Source organism: Pundamilia nyererei, unplaced genomic scaffold (assembly GCF_000239375.1).
Source record: "Pundamilia nyererei isolate P.nyererei 1_Seehausen unplaced genomic scaffold, PunNye1.0 scaffold00004, whole genome shotgun sequence".
NCBI lineage: Eukaryota > Metazoa > Chordata > Actinopteri > Cichliformes > Cichlidae > Pundamilia > Pundamilia nyererei.
In genome coordinates, this window is record NW_005187405.1 from 3,594,180 (window position 1) to 3,615,678 (window position 21,499).

At 43.1% G+C, this 21,499-nt stretch overlaps 3 protein-coding genes across 3 annotated transcripts in view; all 3 read right to left on the minus strand.

Moving 5' to 3' along the window:
* LOC102208933 (phospholipid scramblase 1) overlaps positions 1–5,155 on the minus strand; it is a 7,350-nt gene extending 2,195 nt beyond the window's left edge. The window contains exons 1-6 of the mRNA XM_005721217.2: positions 5,093–5,155; positions 3,714–4,032; positions 3,548–3,625; positions 3,262–3,454; positions 1,446–1,557; positions 1,254–1,353 (exon numbers count right to left, since the gene is read on the minus strand). Of these exons, the coding sequence (XP_005721274.1) occupies positions 1,254–1,353; positions 1,446–1,557; positions 3,262–3,454; positions 3,548–3,625; positions 3,714–4,032; positions 5,093–5,095 (805 nt within the window). The 5' untranslated portion in view covers positions 5,096–5,155. The remainder of the gene's footprint in view (positions 1–1,253; positions 1,354–1,445; positions 1,558–3,261; positions 3,455–3,547; positions 3,626–3,713; positions 4,033–5,092) is intronic.
* Positions 5,156–5,515: 360 nt separating this feature from the next.
* Positions 5,516–12,680, minus strand: chrng (cholinergic receptor, nicotinic, gamma). Its single transcript, XM_005721220.1, has 12 exons — positions 12,476–12,680; positions 10,957–11,093; positions 10,640–10,684; positions 10,422–10,546; positions 9,455–9,610; positions 8,962–9,059; positions 8,636–8,836; positions 7,013–7,127; positions 6,823–6,937; positions 6,455–6,719; positions 6,207–6,340; positions 5,516–6,099 (listed from the first exon to the last, which is right to left on the minus strand). The coding sequence occupies exons 1-12, from the start codon at positions 12,537–12,539 to the stop codon at positions 5,884–5,886; spliced, it is 1,671 nt and encodes a 556-aa protein (XP_005721277.1). The 5' UTR covers positions 12,540–12,680; the 3' UTR covers positions 5,516–5,883.
* Positions 12,681–13,795: 1,115 nt separating this feature from the next.
* Positions 13,796–19,559, minus strand: prss56 (serine protease 56). The gene is made up of 14 exons (XM_005721221.1): positions 19,250–19,559; positions 17,869–18,027; positions 17,494–17,748; positions 17,210–17,399; positions 16,999–17,107; positions 16,747–16,903; positions 16,510–16,652; positions 16,247–16,406; positions 15,894–16,082; positions 15,609–15,800; positions 15,340–15,536; positions 14,530–15,061; positions 14,337–14,443; positions 13,796–14,265 (listed from the first exon to the last, which is right to left on the minus strand). Exons 1-14 carry the CDS (start codon positions 19,347–19,349, stop codon positions 14,092–14,094), a joined length of 2,664 nt encoding a protein of 887 aa, XP_005721278.1. The 5' UTR covers positions 19,350–19,559; the 3' UTR covers positions 13,796–14,091.
* Positions 19,560–21,499: the final 1,940 nt, after the last annotated feature.

A 21,499-nucleotide genomic window follows, 5' to 3' on the forward strand; every position in this document is an offset into this window, starting at 1 on the left:
AAACTTTTTTTGTAACAAAATATCGATTTCTGCTGTCCCTGTATCGATACATTATTAGCAAACAAAATATCACGATACTACACAGTATCGATTTTTTCCCCCACCCCTACTAATCACATGCCAGCAGCTCGAAGCTTTTAGGCATGTGGTTGTGATGAAGACGATCCACTGACGTTAAAGTCAAAAGTGCCTTGTTGATGCAAGATGTCAGAGGAGAATGAGCAGATTGCTTCAAGCTGACAGGAAGGCAACACAAAGTCAAATAATACTAACTTTATTATTAAAGTTATATAGCACTTTTCTAAACAGAGTTGCAGCCAACGTATGCAGAAGACAGTGTCTGAATGCACAATACATCAGGCATGCTCTTGCATACCTAGCAGAGCTACAGCAGACCACACTGGGTGCCACTCCTGTCAGCTATGAAGAAGAAGTGCATTGAGGTGACTGTTGTTGAGGTTTGGTGCTATGAATAAAACTGAATGTTGTTGATTTCTGCTGCAACATTCAGTTGTTTCAGAATTTAAAATGAACAGTGTGGAGTCATCGATCCATCTTGCCTTGTATAAATGGTTCAGGCTCCTGGTGGTGTAATGGTGTGCCAAATATTTTCTTGGCACTCTTTGGACTTAGTATAAACAGCATTTAAACACCACAGCCTACCTGAGTATTGTTTCTGACTGCGTCCATCCCTTTATAAGCACAGTGTACACATCTTCTGATGGCACCATGTCTGAAAGTGCAAACTGTTTGTTTTTTTGTTTTGTTTTGTTTTTAATGTGACAGTGAGCTCACTGTGCTCCAATGGCCTCCAGTCACCAGGCCTCAATGTAATGGAGTAACTTTGGGATGTGATGGAAAAGGAGATTCACATCATGAATATGCAGCCAAAACTTCTGTTCCAACTGTGTGATACTGTCATGTCATGATAGACCAAAGTCTCTGAGGGGTGTTTGCAGCAACTTGTCGAGTCTCTGGCACAAAGACTTAAAGCACCTCTGAAGGCAAAATATACTGCAGTTTAGTACTAGCGAGGTGCACCTAATAAGGTATCCGGTGAGTGTGCTTTATTATATTGGTCTGTTGTTTTTCTTTCAGTCACGTTTCTTATCTGTTCAGTAAATAAAAGTATCAGATCTGAAGAGGTCGATTAAAGTAAACTTGGTCCGAAACTAAACTTTGGGAAAGGTAAATGTTCTCTAGCATCCTGTCAAAGACAAATTAGAAATGTAATTTACTGAGGTAGAACTCACCCTCCAGCCCAAAGTATTCATGGTCCATGTTGTGTTCTTCGTTGAAGCCAGGCCACTTCTTCCATATCGTGCCTATCTCCTCACCAATGTTGGAGACAATCTAGTGTATAATTTAAAACCGCATGAAAGCACTACTGCAATGTTACACTTTTCAGTCACACATATACTTTTATGAGTTATAAATATTCCTACCTGGAATTGTTGGTTGGAGAAACAACGGCATGGACAGCAGGAGCCCTGGATTCTGATGGTAGACGCCCCTCCTGAAGCGCAGACCTCCAGGAGGGGCGTAAACATGCTCCACCTGAAAACATGGTCACCAACACACAGCAACTCAGTAACCGTGCACTAAGCCTCCTGGCAAAGAGACTGGCCAGTGCTTCACACAGAAGCGCAGCCCAGTCTTGATGGTTGGATGATTGCATTTTCAGCTGTCATGATTCTGCAGCACCAAAGCAATTGTTTGCTCAGTGTCAGAAGAGTTCAATTTGGGACATGCTTTATTAGAGCACAACTGAGAGAATATTTATACCAAGTCGAACTCTGGTCACTGAAACCTCTGCCAGGCCAGTCCTAATTGGGCACAACTTCACCGACTGTCGCTTCTGGAAAACTCTAAATTTGACACACAAAGACACCCCCGCTAACCCTGGAGTCAGATTTAGGCCAGATGAAGAAGGAAGTATTTTGGGTTGACGACAGAAGAGCCGTGAGCCTGCCATGCCATTGGCCAACATTCCCATTAGGAAGGATGTCGCATTCCTTCCCCTACGAGCCCACGCCAGCTCTGTTGGTGTGTTTTTGGTGTGCAGACAGCTGTGCTGTGCATTAACCATCCCAGGTTTATATTACACTCAGGCTGTTCAGAACAGGAAAGGCCCCGACTGCTATTTACAGACAGGCCTGAGCATCTAGGGTAGGCCAATGTGGTCCCAGGCCTTGAATGACATGGAAAAAGGCTCACATGCAAAGTGTTTAGTCTGACAGTATAAAATGCTACTGGTGTTTGTTCACCCAAATTAAAAATGTAAAATTATAGTAATAATAATAATAAAAAAATATACTATGTGAATGTTATTCTTCAAACTCAAATGATCCACAAAACAACCATTTTATCCAGACTAGTTCCTTACTTCTAGGCTGGACTGCTGTAACCCATTATTATCAGATTCTTCTAAAAGTTCCCTGAAAAGCCTTCAGTTGATCCAAAATGATGACAGGACCTAGGTACTGACAGGGACTAGAAAGAGAAAGAATATTTCTCCCATACTGGTTTCTCTTCATTGGCTCCCTGTTAAATTCTGAATCAAATTTAAAATCTTTCTGATCACATACAAGATCTTGAATAATCAGGCCCCCTTTTATCTGAAAGACATCATAGTACCATATAACCCTAATAGAGCAGATTGAGGTTTAAAATGTTCCTTTCTAATCAACTTATAGTTAGGGCTGGACTCTGAGCCAGGTTCTCCCAGAGGTTTCTCCCTTTTAAGAGAGAGCTTTTCCTTCCCTGTGTCGCCCAACTGCTTGCTCACAAGGGGGTCATCTGCTCGTTAGGGTTTCTTTCTAATATTGTTGGGTCTTTACCCTACAATGTAAAGTGCTTTGAGGTGACTGTTGTTGTAAATTGGCACTATATAAATAAAACTGAAATGAATGAGTGCAGACTAAAGACTTCTGTGGACTCCTTCAGACATAATTATATTTATGTTTATAATTTTTGTTAACCCATTAACCAAAGGCCAGTAGTTTGTAAAATTCAGTTCATTAGATTTCTCAGAGAAGCTAAAGAGGCTCATGTATGAAGTATGTCTCCTTAATATAAATCTTCACCACTAACTTTACCTACTTTATATATTCACTCTCATTATAACAACAGAAGTGAGTTATATAAGCCTAAGTGTGGCTTGATCACATGTAGTTTAGAACTACTGAGCAACATAAGGAAACAAACTCATCAGTGTTTAGTAGGAACATATATACACCAAGGAATGAACAAGTTTCCTACCGCTGATGTACGGTGCCAATGAGATGGTTTTGAGGTGTGTACGCTCTCATCTCCATCAGGCAGCAGCCGAGGCAACAGGCGTCCACCCTTAGGGGCCTTTCAAAATAAAAGACCTGACTGCCCTCACTGTCAAAGCCTTTCAGGGTGTAGGCCCGAGCTGGACCACAGCACTGCAGACACACACAGGAGCTCTCTAAGAGGAGGGAGAAGAGAACAAATGCTGAGAATATGCTGAAAAACATCAGTAGTTATAAGAGTAAGACACGTGGTGGAACGGGACAAATACCTTCCACAGCCACAAATGACTGTGACCTGTTGCCTTCTGTAGTGATGTTATAGATCCTCCTAGAAACACACTGAGGACCTGCAGTCAGGATGTGGTATTTTCTTAACGCACACACATCTAAACAAGAGTCCTGTTTTATGTAAAAGAAAAAAGTAGTCCTCCTCACCTTGCAGCTCTGGCTTGGCAGTGATATGAATCTCACTAGCAGTTTCCAGCACAGACATAAAGCATGATCTCACTGCACTACCAGTCTTCTTCACAGGTGGCTGAATCAAGCCATTCTCAGCAGTCTGGCCCAAAAGCTGCTCTTCAGATTCCAGGTCAGGAGGCATTTGGTGGGATTTGGGTGGAGTGCTTTGAGTCTGCCACTCACAAGAGGGTCCACAGCGGTTGTGAAAAGCCCTGAAGACCATGTGAATGTGCTTCTCTCGCTCAAGTCGTCCAAAGGGAAGAGGCTGATTGATCACGGCTGACATGGTCTCAAACTAAAAAATGAATCATACCGAAACCTTAAAGAAAACATTTGAAGGATGGATGCTTTAACTCATACCCAGTCTATAGGCTGCAAGCAAGTTACTTAAATAAAGTATAGGTGCTTAAAGAAGAAAATCCACACACATCTTTCATTATTTACAAACCAAATTCCCCCAAAAGTTGTGAAAGTGTGTAAAATGTAAATAAAAACAGAACATGGCAGCCACATGTATTAAAAAAGCTGTGAGCAGGGCCATGTTTACCCTGTGTAGCATCCCCCCTTCTTTTAATAACAGCCGGTAGACATCTGGGTACTGAGAAGACCACCTGCTGCACTTTTAGAAAAGCTACGATCATATCTGCTCAGCACTGCTGGATCTTTGTCATATTTTTGTTTAATGGTGCAATTAACCTAATTAGTTGTAAAATGTTCCTCCAGCTGTTTCCTTTGAGTACCACTTACTTTCCCAGCCTTTTGCCCACCCCAGTTTTCGGAGCCATTTTCTCAGTTTAAACGTTTGATATGTTTTCATTGTTCTATTGTTAAGAAAATGTAGGTTTATCAGATTTTCAAACAATTGCATCACAACTTTTTGGAGCTGGTGTTGTGCCTTAAATACTAAATATTAATCTGACAAAATGATAAAAGATCCACTAAAACGGTCTCAAAATCATAGCAAATAGATCTTTATCATGTAAGCTTGTAATTTAAAATTTTATAAATTTTTATGTTGTGATCAAAAGTTTGATAGGGGAAAAAAGGAGCTTTCCTTCTCCTGTACTGTGTTTCTTGGCAGTTCCCTGGTATCAATATTAACATCCTCCTTGCAATAGTAGCCAGCGTAATACTTCTTCACATTCAGATCACATGCTAATATTCCTGTCTCACCCAGCCTGCAGCTGCGAGTAGCAGCTCACAGCATCAAACCGAAGCTCCCTTGTATAAACATTGATAGCTCAAGAGTTTCTATACTGGCTAAGATCTTCCTGGAGCCTTTACTTATCATGTATTTCCAATAAGAGATTAGAAAGAAAGAAAACAGCACAAAAGAGCATCACAGGCCTGCTTACCATCAGTGTTCAACCTCCACAGACTCGGATCATCTAAGTGTTACGAGCAAGAAACCAGGCGAGCCTTCATGAGTTATCATTATCTGGAGGGACTAAGCCTTCTTACCCCCCGTGTGTTTGTGTGGCTATTCACATAGCAGTGTTTGGCTTTGTGAGTGTTTTCGGACTTCAGCTCCATCTCAAAACGACTCTGTTTCCATCCCAACCAGCCGGATCTGCCTTTTGTTGGGGTAGAAAGGCACCACTCAGTCATGTAATTGAAATGCTTCCAGAGGAGGGGGGCTGTGCAGGATATTTGTGCTTCAGTGGCAGGTTTGGGAGTGGAGGGGTGGGGGCCGAAACTTTCCACTGGCCTCAAAAAGGACTCAGTCACAAAAATCATACAATTAAAATGCTTTTATTGATAAAAAGAAAGATTCTCGTACAACGAATGAAATCTGTGGTCGACACCATGTCTCGTGGCTTGTGCCCATAGTTTTGTTAAAAATGAACAGCACTTAGAGCAAACACTGAGATGTAAGTAAGGAGACCATCTTCTACAGCATTAAATGCAACACAAACAATCTCAACAGCCAGGACAGCTGACACAGAATGCATTCACACAATGGTGCAGTGGATTGTACTTGCTTCTGTGATCGTCCGCAGCCCCACAGCAGGCACCTGTGCAGAAAACACATACAGCTGCATCTTCTCCATTCTTTGTATCATAGTCATTAGTGAAAGATCACTAATGAAGGCTGTCAGATTCTCACTCTGGCTAAAGTGATAACATCAAACATTTTCTCCCTGGTTCACCCTAAGGCGTTTGTTTCCATTCCTGCTACAGCAGTAATGTTGTGTAGTGGCGGGAGATACTTCTTTGGATCCCCAGGAAAAGGTGTAGAGGGCGGCTGGTTGAAGTGGCCCATCAAGAAGATGCCAATAGTGCCGATAAAAAACACCAACACCATGACAATAAAGCAGACCCTGTCGATGACACGGGCAACCAGGAACCATTCTTCATTTTCCTGAGGTTGAGTGAGATGATACATTGCTATTAGCTCTGGCATTCCCAACTAAGACCTCATCTAAATGTCCATTGCAAATGTGCAAAGAGTAAAATGGTTAAGCATACACTCTGGAAGTCATTCTGCTGTCTTGCAGTCTCAGCGATGTGTTTGCAGGAGGCCACACACTGCTTCAGCTCTGGACTGGCCTTTGCTAGACTATTAACAAGGTGCTGTGCTGTACCCCCCTCCAGCCCATCATCTGGAGCCATATATTTATGTGTTATATTTATGCATTTCAAAGGATAACCTAAACTGTCAAAAGTTTTACAAATAATTTAAAAAGAATGTGTAACAAACTCTTTCAAATACTTACGTAGCTTCTCCAGCACTGATTTCATCAATCCATTTCTCCCTCTGAGTTTGTCAAACATGAGCTCAGACCGAGCTGTTTTCATTACGTATTCCTCCGCCTTAGTGATGACAGTGATAGAGCTGCGGCGACGGCAGGGAACCAGGTGGACACCATTCCTGCCTGCAGACACAGTTTCACCATTTCTCATTTCTGATGCATGGCCGGCGTTTGGTGTCCAGGGTTGCATCTGCATCCTAAGTAGGCGAGGCAGGATGTTTAGGAAGATCTGAGGGTGACACGGTGTTTAAGATGAAATCACAGCTAAATAGACGTGTTCCCTTCATTGAGCAGCTTTAAAAGATATTCAAATGATTCAGACACAGCCTCACCTTCCGGACTTTGTCTGCCATTTTGTGAGTGTTTGGGGTTCTCAGGGATACGTTGAGGACTACGACACTGTTTATCACTACCATGGTGGTCACCGACATCACAAACATCAGATACCTGCGGTCAAATGTTCGTATCATTTTCAACACAAACCTAAAACTCTGAGCTGAAATCTGAAAGTCAGCCGCTTACTTTCCAATAAGAGGCACCGCTTGAGAAGTCTCTGGAACCTTCTTAGCAATGAGGAAGAGGAACACAGTCTGGCCCAGAAGAGTCACAATAGACATGGTGCACTTCTGACCACCAGCTGTAAAACCAAAACCAGCACTCAGTCAGGGTGGTGCAGTTTTGACCTAATGTATGCATCAACGGCTAGATCGTCACTGTATTTCTATGATCATAGGTCAAAGTATGAATAAAATCCTGACTCACTGTCTACATACATCAACAGGCACAACATTATGACAGGTAAAGTGAATAACACTAATTATGTCTTCATCATGGCACCTGTTAGTGGATGGGCTATATTAGGGACCAAGTAATCTTTTTGTCTTCAAAGTTGAGGTTAGAAGCAGGAAAAATGTGCAAGCATGAGGATTTGAGCAAGTTTGACAAGGGCCAAATTGTGATGGCTAAACGACTGGGTCAGAGCATCTCATATTTTGCAGCTCTTATGAGTTGTTACTGGTCTGCAGACCAAATGTGGTCCAGGGAAGAAACAGTGGTGAACCAGCAACAAGGTCATAGGCAGCCAAGGCTCACTGACACATGGGCAGCAAAGGCTGGCTCGTGGGGTCCAATCCAGCAGACGAGCTCCTGTAGTTCAAACTGCAGAAGAAGTTCATGCTGGTTCTGATAGAAAAGTGTTAGAATGCACAGTCCATTGTAGCTTGTTGCATATGGGGCTTCAGACCTACATATTCACTCCAAAATTCCTTACAGTTCAATTCAAATACATTTTATTTATATTGCAATTACAACAACAGTCGCCTCAATGTGCTTTAATTGTAAAGACCCTGCAATTATACAAAGAAAACCCCAACAATCAGACAACGCCCTATGAGCAAGCACTTGGTGCCAGTGGGAAGGCAAAACTCCCTTTTAAAAGGAAGAAGCATTGCATAGCTGCATGATGCCCCCAGTCTAATGGGCATGTGCAAGTCAGAACTGGATCACAGAGCAATAGAAAAAGGTGGCCATGTGTGATGAATCACTTTTTCTTTTACATCACGTGGACGGCCGGGTGTGTGTGCATCACTTACCTGGGAAACACCTGGCACCAAGATGCACTATGGGAAGAAGGTGAACTGGTGGAGGCAGTGTTATGCTTTGAGCAATGTTCTGCTGGGAAACCTTGGGTCCTGCCATCCATGTGGATGTTACTTTGACACATACCACCTATGTAAAGATTGTTGCAGACCATGAAAAAGCTTTCATGGAAACAGTATCCCCCTGATGGCTGTGGCCTCGTTCAGCAGGATAGTGCTTCCTGACACAACTGTTTCAGGAATACTTTGAGGAGCACAAGAACAGGTTTGAGGTGTTGACTTGGCCTCCAAATTCCCCAGATCTCAGTCCAGTCGAGGATCTGCAGGATGTACTGGACAAACAAGTCCAATTCATGGAGGCCCTGCCATGAAACATTTTAGGACTAAAGGATCTGTTGCTAACATCTTGGTGCCAGATACCAGAGCACACCTTCAGGGCTCTAGTGGAGTCCAGCAAAAGATGGACCACCACAGTACTAGGCAGATAGTCATGATGTTATGCCTGATGGGTTTATGATCACACTTTACACAAAGTAAGAAGAAGAACCTTTGGCAGGTAAGTAGTAGACTAGCAGGCCGAGGGAGGAGAAGAGGACACAGGGAGCAATAATGTTAATGATGTAGAAGACAGGCTTCCTCTGAATGATAAGAAAGAAGACCAGCTCCTGATACTCCAGGTCATCTTTGGTGTACTGAGTGTTGATCACCTTCTTGGCTGGTCTGTGTCTGATAATCCACTCTCCATTCTCTAAAAAACACAAAATAAAAGTCTTTAATAGTCTTTTATCACAAGAAAAAAAGTTTCTTCTTCTTTATATGAACCAATGGATGTCTTTATTGTGTTCACTAATTTCAAATCTATTCTTCAAATACCTGTAAAGGCCTCTGGGTCGATATCCACCCACTCTAATGTGACGTCATCTTCTTTTGTGAGAACCAGCTCGATCTCATTGGCGCTGTAAGTCTGCGAGCTGAACACATGGCACAGAACATGCGGTCAGAGTCGACCAGTCAACACCTTCAAGAGCAAGAAGGTAACATGACTGAAGGAAGCTGATTGCTGTTGATTTAGACACTCTGGATTCTTTTTACATGTCATGCATTGGCCTTTAGTTCAATTTTATTTACATAAGAAGAAATTACATAAAGGGTTGAGCCTATAATAATACAGAGAAAACCCCAGCAATGAGAAAACCCCCGATGAGCAAGCACTTGGTGACAGTTCGAAGGCAAAACTCCCTTTTAACAAAATACCTCCGGCAGCACCAGGCTGGGGGAGGGACAACCATCTCCCTTGACCGGTTGGGGGTGACAGACTTGTGATTGCTTGCGTTTTGTACAGATCAAGTCCCATCTGATCTCTTACCGGAAGACCATGGTGCAGTTCTGCCAGTCGAAGGGAAAATAGTTCACAGTGATGGCACAGGCGCTGTGGTAAATAGCAGGAGGCAGCCAGTACACACAGCCATCAGGAGACACCAGTGCATTGCAGTAAAGAGCTACCTCAAAATGTCCATCAATGCTACGGACCAGAAGGAAGATGAGAAAGATGGTGTATGGTTTATCTGCAGTTTATTGCATACATTCGTGCACGCATGCACACATCAGGCCTCATTCATGTAAATTTCACACCTACAGGCTTGTAGATTTATCTTAGATAAGAGAAACTTTACCTGGAAACAAATACATCTGTCATCATAATGTGATAATATGTGTTTTTAAATGGTTGCAATAGTATTAAAAACTAAATCTGCCTCTAACAGTGTGAGAGTGCAGAACCTGAAAGCACTATCTGAAGTTCACTCATGACTTCTTTTACCTAAACTCTGCCCTTTGCTTCCATTTTTGCACCACTGTGCTTCTCCTGGGCGAGCACAGAGGAAAGGAGATTTTAGAAACACGATGTAATGTTTACCTTTCACTAGGGTTGGTGCAGCTCAAAGAAAACAGAACCGAAGTTTTGTTTAAAAAAGCCTGCTACATCTTTGGTGAATGCTTTCTTCGCCTCCCACATGTTGTTTGGTTTACTTTCAAAGTACTTTAGGTGCATTTACAAGGCTTTAAGCAGACTGGTTAGTCCAGAGAAACCTGATTTAACCCACAGGTCTCCTGAATAAACAAATATCAGAATCAACTATGATTTGATGGGTGATTGTATGAATGCATTTTTAATGTTCCCATTTATCCTGAAAATGAATTTATTGTTAATTAATATTTTAGAATGCTTCAACTAACAGCCCAAAAAAGTCCTCAGAGACGTATCATGATGGCTGCCTAACCATTAAAACTCATATCTCAATGGAAAATTCATATCTGAAGGTGGATTCACTCACTTGTTCTCCAGTACAATGTCAGGCAACCAGATGCTTTTGGAGGGGACACGCAGACTAGAGGTGATGTTCCCATACAGAGCTGACCTGGGTGACTGGTCCCATCTCAGCCTGTAGTCGCACCATTGCTACACACAGAAACACTGCAGGTTTGACTTCTTTTCGAATGCATAAACTGGGTATTTTTGAAAGAAGCCAAAAAATGGACCTCCAAAAGTTACCATTTCGATCCAGACGTTGGTGGTCAGGGCCTCCTCCTTTTCATTCTGAGGACACAGTTTGGTAAACATTGCAACCATAGACAATAACCCTCTGAGGTCATTATAGATGATAACCCAACTCTAACCCTAGCCTGTCCTACGTTTTGAAGACGAAAATATTACATTTTTGATGTGTGTCAGTTAGACTTTGCTCATGGCTTGGGAGAATAATTTAATAAAAATAAAAATGATGTATCCTGATTGTCTAATGTGAGAATTAGGGTTTTGGTCAGGGTCATCACTGGCTAATCATTCGCACCAGGACAAGCTCTACTCACCAGAGAGATGAGGTTGGTGAGCGTCATCTTGATGGAGACTTTAGTGATGTCTCCACTCTTCTCCATGGGCCGAACGTTCTTGTTGTAGCCCTTCATCAAATCCTTAAACAGCTCCCTTTCAAGGTTGGCTGCCGAGGCTGCGCACAAGAACATGAACAGCCACGACAAAGCAGGTTGATTTAAAGGGTCGATCTGCGCATTTTTATAGCAGGTAAAATAGCCAGACAATCCAAAAAGCTGTGGGAATCAGCAAATAAAGATAGTAAGTTGTAAAAGATTTGAATTCGACTGATCTTCTGGTCAAGATCTTCTCAGGCACGTCCAGATGTCTTCCAGTACATCTGATTTTTTTTTTAACTTGTTAGAGACACAAATGCAAGGGGACACAATGGAACTTCTATGAAGTGAAGCAGATGTAGCATCCGTGCTGAAATAAGTCCAGAAGTCTTGTGTAGAGATTTTTATGTTTATGTGATGATGCCCGCAGCTTTTCGATCGTATCTCTTGCATTGTCTGCTCGTCATAAGGAATATTTGCTCCATAGTTGCATCAGCTCTACTGTGACGTTTGAGATTACAACATGGTTACCGCGGTTTCGATTTGTGGCAAAATTATTAACAAACAGCCTGCTTTAAAAACTGGATGAAAGAAGTTAGTATATAGGAGGTATGGGCATTTGATTAAAAATGCTATTGAGCTGCATGATGGGAAATGTAGGCTTCAGAACTTATTAAGCCAGAAGATTAGGTATCTCTACTTACTTCTTTCATCTCCCCAACGTTATGGAAGCCCAACAAAAAAACTGCTGAAGTGCACGGGTAAAAACAGTCTCTCGTGAATGTTTTGACAAAGTTTAATTTCCCAGAGAAACTTTGTCGTAATAATCAAATGATCAATGAAGAGACAACTACATTATACAAATATTTGTTTTGTAAAAACCACCAGCGCACAAAAGATTATTTCAGTTTACTAACAAACTGGAAAAATAACAAAAAAACGAAAAAAGTTATTAAAAACAATTTCAAACTGTCTTATGGAGGAAAGCTTTTAATTGTCCTTTGGTGCCCGAGAAAACAAAGTAGTAATGACTATTAAAATGTATATTTCAAATATTCAATAATTTTTTAAAAATGTAGTTACCAGACTAATAGTCGACTGTGAAGGAGAACACATGTATAGTATCAGCATAACAAAATGAGTGGGACTGTGTGCACTGACAAATGTATATTAGATCTTTTAGATAGAACAGATGTTTTGAGATTTACCAGTGAAAATGCCAACAACACATGGTCTGTACAGTCTGGTGATCAGTGCTTTTCAGTGTACTGCATTTTGTTTGAATGCAAACACAGTGAGAATTAGTGAAAATAATAGACTGCTAAAAAAAAAAAAAGCATATTGTTTCTAAGCAACACTCAGCAGCATCTTTGGTCTTCAAAAACAACAGCATGCAAATCACAGCAACAAGAAACCCAAACTGCTTCCCTCAAACTGTGCAGTGGCTCCTTAGTGTTCCTACCTGTGGCACAAAACACCAACACTCCAATAAAGAGTGGCAGAGTGCACGGAGCTCCAAAGTCCATCAGCGTGTCTTTGTGCAGTGCTGTCCCAGACAAACCCTCAACCACTAATGTGACACGCACGGACTCGGGCACCCGTGTGTGCTTCCCACCAGAGGTCGAAGCTCGGGTTGACGGGAAGGCTGAAGGTTGGGGGTTGGTGACTGGGTGATTGTTAGGGTAAAATCCAAAAGTGGATTTCCAGCACGGCATAGCCAGCTGTCACACAGACACACACCCATAGTTTGAGCATTGTACTCTGTCCATGGCTGCCCTCCAGTGTTAAACATGTCGCATTATAATTCTGTTCGGTGCACCTGTCTATTGTTGCTCAGTTACATGAACGTAATTCTCTGTAATGAACTCAAAGCACACTCGGCCCAGCACTGATATCTAAAACTCTCAGTTTTATAGTCTCAGTTAAATCTATTCTTTACAACAGAGGGATTAGACAGATCTGGTGTTAAAGAGAGAAAGAGCACAACAAGCCAGAAACAAAAAAAAACTGACAAACAGCAGAGAAGACAACAGGTGGGAAGTCTTGTCCATTTACAGCACAGCGTCTGTGATGAGTGGCCAGGCACTGGATGCCAGCACATTTGTGTCCTGTCATGACTTGTGTGTGTGTACGTGCATGTTTGTCACAAAAATACACACACTTAAGCACGCAGGTCAAAAGCAGGAGTTAATGTGATGTAACAGAGGTATGTATCTGTGTTTACTCAGCTGTCTTGCCCCTGTATGTTCCTTTTCTGGGAAATTACCTGTCTGTGATCACAACGTTAAGTACCGGCTTAATTCAGCCGATTGTTTAAAGACTCAAATACAGGATTAGAGAAGCAAAAGTCAACACAAAGCAATAATGGGGGCCTGTTTGCTGCTCAAAGAGTGCCACTTCCTTTAAACTTGCCAGTTGTGGATAATGACAGACAATAAGAGACTCTAGAGGGTGGTGTATTTCTGGATCCTGTTAAAATTACCCATCTTAAGAAGAGCAATCACGGAGGTTCTTGTCACCACAGTAACAGCTGCTGCACTGACCGTAAAGCTCTGCTCAAAGGGTGAAACCAATGAATGTGGGGTCACAAAGACGGGAAGATCAGAAGCTGCATTACTGCTAACTCAATCTTTCCTTACAATAAACACAGCATCCCATAACATTAATAACTTTTTTATTTATAGACCTTAATTTTTGTTTTGTTTTTTTACAAAAATACAAATACTTTTCTCTATACAAATAAATATTACAAGAATAAACATTACATAATATATATAGCGCGTATGTGGCTTTACAAGAGGCTCAACCTTTGTAAAAGACAATATGAATAACTTATCATTTTTGTTCGGGTTCATACGTTAGACAAGGCTGCGTCTACAACCACATACAAAAGCTTGTGGTGTGACTGGTGGTCAGTAAGTGGGTTGATACATTCATGTTTTTCGTTTAGAGTCAGGAAACAGCAGAGGCAAGAAGTAAAGTCTGTGCGCGCTTTCAACGCATCTGTCTGTTAAAAGCTTCTCAGTTGACTTGGAGAGGCTTTCTGCCATCATCTCTCCTTTTTAGCGTTGGCAGCAGTTACGACTTGAGAGCCTCCAGTGCCAAAGCGATGATCCTCGGCACGCTGCGGTAGAAAGAATCGTTTTCTAGGCCCACAAGACTGTAGAAGGTCAAAGGTCGTCCTCCAACTACAGCTCTGACCCGCGCTTGGTAAAGTCCTCGGTCATTCTTGGAGCCCAGATCAACTAACACCTGAAGAAAGGAGAGAGCTCATTAAAAGGCTGTTTCAAAAAGAATATTGCATGCATCTTACTGGGACTTACCTCCTGGAAGTTCATGTGGAGATTCTTGCTCGGGATGTTTAACACCCAGCTGTAAGAGTCTCTGACTTGGCTGACTTTCTGTGAAGACTCTCTCACTCCAGGACAAACTACAGGGGGGAAACAAACACACTTGAGCACATGCATTTTGGAATATATGTAATGAAACTTGTCTGAATAAAGATGTGGCACACACTTTTCATGTTGGCGCCGGTCGTTTGCCTCCTGTGAACAAGGCTCCTGTATTTTCTGTAAAGAATTAAAGGCTTGACAGCAGCCTGTCTGAGGTCAGCGGTCTCTGTGGGCGCGCTCTCAGTGACTGGCTGGAGAACAGTTGTTGACTCTGTGCCGTCTCCATTCTCAGAAAATGTCAAATCCTCTGACGCGCCTCTCCGTTTTTCATTAGCAGTAGCTTCTTCACTAAATGAGCTTTCACTCTGCGATCCTGCTTCTGTGGCAATCCTACTTTGTGCCTTTAAATTCTTAACATCATTTATGAACGCTGTCAGAAGTGACCAAGGCTTCTGTGATACCCAGGAAGAGGAGGGTGGGTGGGTGTGGTCCGGCGCTCCAGTGGATGGAGTAAAGACAGACGGAGACTCCTCCTGAAGGTAGACTGTGTCCAAGTGCAGGATGGGAGGAGCAGCTCTGGAGTCCAGTTTGGAACGCAGAGCTGAGATGATGGATTGATATTCTCCCTCGAGCTGCAGCAGAAAGGAGTCCTGTGTCTGGAGACATTAAAAATTGATTTTGATGTTCAGATTAAGCTGAAATTAAAACATATGGAAACAAAGTGAAGCCGTAGCTGAAAGAAACTCACATTAACCCTCACTAGGTTTGATTTTCATTGTTTTATCTTACTGGGATTTGTATTGTGCTGTAATTAACCACAGTTTACTTTGTACACATGCAGTTATTCATTAAATTAAACACAAATACAATTCAAATTGTCGTCTGTGTAAGATAAACCATGCATCACTTTATTCTTGAGCATTAAACAGCGCACCTGCAAGAAAAGGTTGTCCTCCTGCCTCCTGATTTTGGAGGAGATATCTGTGTCAGGGTTTTGTTCATCCACATCATCGGCCATGCTTCTCAGATATTTCTCCCAGTCATCCACCAACGCCCCGACGTCTGTGAACAAGGCTGGGGGAACTGGAGAAGGGCCTTCTTCTGCTGGCACCACAGCACCACCTAGCTGTTCTGCAAGTAATAAAACACCTGTTACAGCAGCAAGCAGCAAAACATGACAGGCATCCTCTGTCAGTCATGTACCTTCAATCTGTTTAAGACTATGGCTCAGGCCTAGGTCCCGCCTCTCTCTGGTGTGAGTGAAAGCTGTGCTGTAGATATGCTCCACAAGCTGAGGCAGAGTCTGGGTGAAGAAAGTCAAGTCCACTTTGTCCCTGATGTAGTCCTCGGCCCTCTGGAGCAAGTCCAGCAGGGTCTGCAAGAATGAGTGCAACTCTAGATGATGGAGAGAGAACGAAAGATCAGAAAACTCAGCGCAAACAGTATATCAGGTATTTGTTGCCAGGCGTTTCAAATAAAAGTACTCACGGCATTTCTTGAAGCGGGTGAGGCATTTGTCCTCGGCCAGTCGGCTGCAAGCGCTGGCAGACTGACCGGAAGGACAGGTCAGTTTATAGAAGCGACACAGAGAGCTGAACTCTGACCTCTGTTCTTCTTCTGTCATTTCAGTTGTCTTTAGAAGCTCTGGACATGTAGGCTCACGGCTCCCAAATGACTCTAAAAAGAAGAAGTAGAAGTGGTGATTTCATGATGAAGTGCAGCATGTCAGTATTGCGGAGTAGCCACTGATAATACTTTTCAAATTACTCAGATGAGTTTACTTTTACGGTAAAGCGAGGTTATGTCAGATTACTTTATATTGATATAAATACACAACTTACTTTGTATCTCTGCCTGAATCCAGTCAGAGAAGGCAGACACCCGCGTATAAACACCGGGCTTGCCTTTCTCTCCACAGCCGTCTCCCCAGGATGTGATGCCATGGAGTTGAAATCGACCAGATATTCGGTCCTGGTAGATCAGGGGGCCGCCAGAATCTCCCTGCAGGTGATAGTTTATGGTTTGCAATGAATTAAAGTGGTGCCACTTCAGTAACTGATAAAGATAATTCAAAAAGAAAACCCAGAAATTCTAATGTGCCCACCTGACAAGAGTCTATGCCTCCAGAAAGATAACCAGCACAAAGCATAGTGTTGGTGACCAGTTCTTTGCCAAGAGCACTCTTACAGGTGCTTTGAGGCAGCAGGGGCACCTTGGCCTCCATCACCACATCAGCAGATGGGCCATCTGTGGACAAAAATACACCATTATTGATTTGGTAGGATACAAAAATAAGTTGAGGCTAGCATGACACAGTGTGTCTATAGGATACTGAACTCACCTTCATAGAGGGAGCCCCAGCCTGCCACCAGACACGGGCTGCCAGTGGGGGGCTCCATACCAGAAGGAAGACACACTGGGGTGACGTGTTGAGACAGGACCACTGGAGAAGTCAGCTCCACCAGTGCTATATCATTGTTAAATGTCTTTGGGTTGAACTGCAGAGACGTGACAGACCTGTTATTGCCCCTGATCAATAAATCGGTGATTAATTAAAATACTAAAAGCTATGATCCCGCACTTGGATTTTTACCTTCGGATGGGGGATGACGCGATTCACTTTGAGAACCTGTTCATCAGGGTCAGTCTTGGTGATGTCGAACTCACCTACGACAGCTGTCCAGTAGCTCTCGCTACGGCTGCTGCAGAGGTCAAAAGACAGTTTTAACAAATGCTAAATGCTGTGAATTTGACTACTATCTCATCTGTCTTTGCAAAGAAAATAGTCACACATGCACACTAACCTAGCAAAACAATGTGCGGCAGTGACCACCCAGGAGCTGTCCACCAGAACCCCTCCACACATCAAGGCACCATCCAGCTGCAGGTTAACCAGCCAGGGCCAGCTGCCTGGAGGTGCAGGAGAGCCGCCCACAATCCTGGAGCGAGGCTGCGTAACATTTTGCACTGTGGCTGACCTCTGACCGCACACTGCTGCTGGGACAGAGAACAGGCATCGCTGGTGAAAAACGATGCAAAGCAATTAAATCTAATGCCTCTGCGTGTGTAAAAAGATGTCTCCGCTCACCCTGTGCGTGCGTCTGCATAGCCGGTTCCAGGTTCTGCATTGTGTTGAGCAGGCTGCACTGGAGGACGCGAGCGCTGCAGCTCTCCCCCATGACCCTGATGCAGCTCTCCGTGTCCACCTCACCAGGTGGGCAGCGATGCTGATAGTACGCACAGGCCTGACTCAGAGCCCAGCTCCTCTCCGCCTCACCTTGAAGCTTCTGGGCCTTACTGATGACCTCACAGCTAGGCTCTGATAGAGCATTGGAAGAAGACGCTGTTGACAAGAAGGGGACATCTAAGACACACCAAGATGTAGCGGTGGTGGAGCGGTGACTCGATGTGACTAAAAGGTGATCAGGATTGAACAGGCAAGTAAGCATGATGTTGCACTCACAGCAGGACCCTGACAGCTGTCCGCAGTTCTGAAACAGACAGGGAACACAACCCCGGCAGCTGGCTTCAGCCCGGCTTCTCTCAGACGTTGCACGCTCAAGAGTGGATAGAGCACTGGCCATGGCTGCTTCCAGCACAACAGTGCCCCGATCAGACAGAGCTGCAGGAAGGACAGGAAGAAAAAGAAAAGAAGAGAAAGGAAAGGTGCAAGAAAAGAGAAGAAAATACAGATGAGCAACATAAATCAGCCAAGCCGATGTGCAATGACATACGCTGATATTTGCTTCCAAGCTCCAGAACTGCACTGGGATGAATTTCAAACTCAATCAGTTCTACTGTGAGATTTTATTTCCTGAACACATATGCAGAGACTTGTTTGCATTATTATCAATAAAATGACCCAATTTTTGTTTTGAGGAGAAATTTGTGGCAGTGATTTTAAAAAGAAGGACATCTAGGTCATCATAAGGAAGACAGTCATTTGCTGTGGGAACACAGTGTATGTAAGCATTAACATGAATTGGTGCAGCTTTCTGGTATGTGTGTGAGTAGCCCCCTTTTTTTCTCATGCTGCTCTTTGAGCTCATTGGCAGCATTTTGGGGAAGCTAGCTCACGCTCAGCGCCCTGGTGAGTCTTCTACAGACACACTTCAATCGGGCCGCCGACCCTGCTGCCCCCCTCTGTGCCGCAAAACATCACAGGATACGCCAGTAACAACAACAATACTGATTGAAGATTTAATTAGAAGGCCAAGGCTGAGCGGGCAGAGGCTGGTGGGCAGGGACAGGCCCTAAGGGCACAGGCTGGCAGCCCCGGGGCCGCTGGGACCCATAGTCCCTTGTTCCAATCACACTGCCATCACCAGTCACTTGCATGAAGGCTCTGCTGTACTCAGCACCTCAACCAGAGAAGGCCAGAGGCCCCTCAACACTGTGCTCTACTGTAGGATTTAAAGGTCACACAGCACTAAATGAAATTAATTTAAACAACCGTTTGCTGCTTCAAACAGGTCCTGAAGAGTAGTGCTGAAATTGGTCAGTACTCATTATTTACATTTGTGCTCTTTACAATGTGTTGTTTTCAAGCATTGAAGTTAAAAATCCATGAAAGCAAAACTTTAGATTTTTTTATTAGATGTGTACATATGCCAAACTGAAGGTGAATCTCACTCAGACTAGCAATATCCCCAGATGTTTCTTCTTGTGTTTGACTCACTGAGAGGTATTAATGCTTTAAGCATTACTATTTGTTTTCTGCAAGAGACTCATTTGCTACTGAAGACATCTGACATAAGCTCTCCTAAATATAGTCACAGATAGCTACAGCTGTGACCACTCTTAACATAAACTGCCATAAATGAGAAATGATGGGTCAGTTTTACCTTTAAGAGCACTCTGGGGCATCCTGTAGACCTCTCTTCCTGTTGGGGCTCCCAGCAAGCAGTCCAGCCCCATAAGCAGCAGTGACACCAGCAGCGGCATGCTGTCAGAGCATCAGACCTCCACTCCACAGTGGCAAGAAGCAGGCAGGCAAGAGACACACAGAACGACTGAAGAGGATGCAGATGAGCTGGAGATGAGTCTGCAGTGTTTCCAGGTCCTTGTTGTCTGGCAGCTCTATGCATTCACTTACTGTCTCCCTCCTCCTGACTCTCTGGGCTCTTTCCCAAACTGTGGTGCAGGGCATCTGTCTGTAAGTTTACTTAGAGGAACAATAGATGCCTGGAGTGGTCCCTGGTATATATAGAGCCCTCAGGGGACCACAAGCAAGAGGGAGGGGGTAGAGGATAGGAAAGAGAGGGAGAGGGAGGGAGAAATGCTCCCATGGCCAATACACAAACAGATGAATTCATTAAGACTGTGACAGCAAATCGGGCGCAACTTGCCAAGGCTGGACATTACAAAGAGGCTTGGTTCTATGAAAGAAGACCGAGTGAGGGAGCGAGAGAGATACAGAGGAGGGGGGGAAGAAGAGCGATTGGCTGGGCTTTGAGGAAGGGGGTGTTGTCTGAATTAATGCGATAGAAAGAGAGAGAAAGTTATACAGTTAAGGATAGTAAATGATGCAGAGTATAAGCATCTAAACCAAAGAGTCATAGTATTGCAGGAGGAAGCAGGAAACAGAGGGAGGCTGAGTGTGAGAGAGCAGGAGCGAGGGAGAGGGAAGTGTCTGCCATTGCCCATGCCCCTCAAAGAGGGCATTGTCCCAGGCGTCCCTCTGAGGATGGCCACATCAAAGCTGTCCTCCGGGCATCACTTGGATGCCGCCTCCATTGATCACTTACAGTCTTTTATCCCCCCCATTAAAATATTGTCAGTTCACATCACTTTTGTCTTTCTCTGCTGAACTTTGCTTTTGTTACATAAAGATACAGTAAAAGACTGCTCAGGAACATGATGTATTTTTTAAAGAAAAAGAGAAATCCTTGATTAAGACCACAACTTGAATTATGTTGTAGATTATGGTGATATTCTCACCTGCCAAAACAATACGGGCACGTTAAAAGTCAGAACAATTTCCTACTACATAGACATGTTACATTATAAACTTTTTTAAAATGAATATTTATAGGTTTTTGAGAAAATGCCACACAGGGCAAGCAATAAGATTTTGTGAAATGTAAGGGATAAAACTACGGAAGAGGATTAGGGCCACTGGAAAAAAATCTGAGAAAAAAGTCAGAATTCTGACTTTAATCTCAGAATTCAGGAAAAGAAAAAAAAAAGACGTGCCCACTTTTTTTTCCCTAATCCTCTTCAGTATAAAACTGTTATGGAAAAATATTAGATGAATAAATCAACAGGACTATGCCCCCTATTAAAAAAAACAAGGTTAATGCAGCATAAAGGCAGTGGTTAAGTGACGTCATTAGTTGCAGTTGTACAGTGTAGACTCAGGAGCATAAACAATAAATGCTAAGTGTCGCTAAGTGATATCTAAAGATGAGAACAATCATTTTAAGGCTATTCCAGCTGTTAAAATCTGGAAAAAACAGCTATACTGTTTCATCTGATGTAGGCATAGTCCCAAATCCCTGTAGTGGAGCTAACATGCTCACTAATTTAATCTATTTTTAAGCTGTTCTACTTTTAACTTACACTTTATGTTTAGAAATAAATAATCAGCTTACCATTTATCAGTTGTGGTTAGAAAACTGCTTCAACCATTTATCCATAACTACTGGCTTGAGTTAAACCATTTGTCTACTAATTGTTGTTACTACGCTAATCAATTTAACAGCTAGCTGTTAAGCTAGTTTAAACACTTGTAGCAGTTTCCATCCCATCAACAATTTCAACTGATTGCCACACTTTAAGTGGGCTGTTTCAGCTGTTTCTATAACTTCTTTTGACCATTGCCGATCATTTTAAATCAGATATGTATTTATTTTCGTGGTCAGTGTTTTCTTTTTGTCATTTATTTATTTATTAACCATTTAGCTCAAATCTGTTAAGGTCCACTGATTGAGCTAATTTCTCACCCAACTCCAGCTACTGCACATGTACCACCTGAGTTGCCTGCTTTAACTTCTGGTTGTGAATGAGGCTTTTCCAGCCTTAGGTGCCACCAGTGACTATACAGCTGACTACCCAGCCATTAGGCCAGAGTACTTAAGGCCACAGAGAGGCGA